The sequence below is a fragment of the Acyrthosiphon pisum genome, chromosome A1, assembly GCF_005508785.2.
Source record: "Acyrthosiphon pisum isolate AL4f chromosome A1, pea_aphid_22Mar2018_4r6ur, whole genome shotgun sequence".
Taxonomy (NCBI): Eukaryota; Metazoa; Arthropoda; class Insecta; order Hemiptera; family Aphididae; genus Acyrthosiphon; species Acyrthosiphon pisum.
Window position 1 is genome coordinate 51,952,938 of NC_042494.1, and position 2,107 is coordinate 51,955,044.

The 2,107-nt window shown below is 34.8% G+C and overlaps 1 protein-coding gene across 4 annotated transcripts in view; it reads left to right on the forward strand.

The window, feature by feature from the left end:
- Positions 1–1,047: 1,047 nt before the first annotated feature.
- LOC100161902 (protein FAM102A) overlaps positions 1,048–2,107 on the forward strand; it is a 34,682-nt gene continuing 33,622 nt past the window's right edge. For 3 of the 4 annotated variants that reach the window (XM_008184474.3, XM_029487250.1, XM_029487251.1), the window contains exons 1-2: positions 1,055–1,477; positions 1,852–2,004. In XM_008184474.3, coding sequence (XP_008182696.1) covers positions 1,859–2,004 — 146 coding nt within the window. In that variant the 5' untranslated portion in view covers positions 1,055–1,477; positions 1,852–1,858. Of the gene's footprint in view, positions 1,478–1,851; positions 2,005–2,107 lie in introns of all 4 variants that reach the window. The other variant, XM_008184475.3, reaches the window with a different exon arrangement.

The window sequence follows — 2,107 nt, forward strand, 5'->3', positions numbered from 1 at the left end:
TATAATATATATATTATGATGCCATAGATCTAAAGTTTACCTAGGCTATACCTAATGGCTAATGCTATTTTTTCTATTTTTTGCTTCCTTTCTCGGATTTTTTCTGTTATACATAATACGTCTGCCATTTCCTGGGATAAAAAAAATCAAAAATATCCCTGGACTTGTTATGCAACCAACCACCTTAAATCGGTCACAGGGTAACCGCCGAATATCTACTATTATATGTGTTATACATATGAGTATACCTCTATTTAAATTGAATAGTCCTTATACAATTAAGGTGGTGTCGCATAACAAGCCGAGGGATATTTTTGATTTTTTCATCTGAGCGCAGCGCAGCGAGCGAGTGGCAACGCGGGTATTACTGTCGTGGTATATGTGTAAGAGAAAAGATCCCCTTTGTCCATAGACGTAAATTGGGGAGGAAGGATTTGTGGGGCTCAGCCCCTTGAAAGACTCCCGAAGTCCACCAAATATTTCCCAACTTGACTTAGTAAATATAATAAATTATGTTAATACAAGTTAATTTATATTTCTACTCTCCCAGATTTATACCATATTTACGCCTCTCTCATTCAGATTAATAGATGGACTAAATTGTGTGCTATCTTTATTAACAATGTTGGCCGCCGGATTCGAGAGAGAGCTCTCTATTATCGCCTATCAGTCCATTTCTTTATAGGTACCTATATGCCCGTGAAGACTATTCGAATTATTCTGTTTCTATATTCTAATCTATATTTTTAGTATTCATGTATTCGTGTCTATGCCTATTGCCTATAAATTGACAATATTATCATATTAATAAATTTATGCATACGCCGTCTACCACGGACGTAAATAGTATATTAATATACGTGATTCAATATCACGGCGATTGTGTCTAAAATATTATAATATCATAGTTGATACGTCCTATACGTCCTGCTTGGCAGCGCGCCAAAATAATATTATATAAGCAACGTGGGCGAAACTCAGCGGATAGATGGCGTTGGCGCGTGCAATGAAAAACATATGATAGGCGGCGGCGGTGTCTTCGTCTCAGTTGTTGCCTTCCGTCCGATATTGTTATTTGTTGTCAAGTGTTATTGTTTTGCCCGACGGCGACGTCGACTTTCCCGTAGGGATCTAAATAGCAATAAAATATATAATATTATATTCTACATATTATATAGTTATATATATATAATGTACGTTGCATTTAATATGTATCAGTGAAACGTAAGTGTGTATTTATGCTGTAGTCGCAAAATCGCACGTCGTCGGTCGTTAGGTAAAAATTTTGCATTTTTTAATTTTCACATTAATTTTTCTTCCGTTTTGTGTCCTCAGGAAGGAACCGTTGAGTCATTTTTTTACATTTATCACATTTTAAACGAGTGTTGTAGTGTGCTTATTCTTCTTGTGTCAAGAAACCTCAGAATTTGAACTCTATGCTGCTTAACGAGTAGATGATCCACTGACGCTTCTGCAGGTATTATACTTACCTACATCATAAACTGGTCTCACAAACTTGTTATCACTGGTCAATATCATCAGTTTTATTTTTTTACATTACAATGTTTGTTTATTGTGCATTTCACGTTGTAGTACACACACAAATACTCACGTAGACACATACGCAGTACACACATTCGTCAACAATATGATTAATGGTTGTAATATGGCGAATATGCATTTTGATTTTCCCCTCATTGTCACTAAATCTTACTATATACTATCTAATTATTAGTAGGTATACATACATTTAGTTTGATTGATCTGTATAACAAGTTGTGATATATTACATATGAAATGTGTGATTGTTCAAATTGTATTGGCTTTACTAACATTATTATGCATGTACAGGGTCAAAATGTCATTCATGGTGAAGAAGAAACGATACAAGTTTACTGTTAATCTTTGCCTTGAAGATTTAACAGCCGTCCCATTTGTCAATGCTGTGTTGTTTGCCAAAGTTCGGTTACTGGATGGCGGGAATTTCAGTGATACTTCATCAAGGTTAAAGTTTTTTTGTAGCTTAAATATCTGCCTACATTTATTTTTTGATTAGGTAGTAATGTTATATGCATAAGCATCTAGATTGTAAATACCCACATGATTA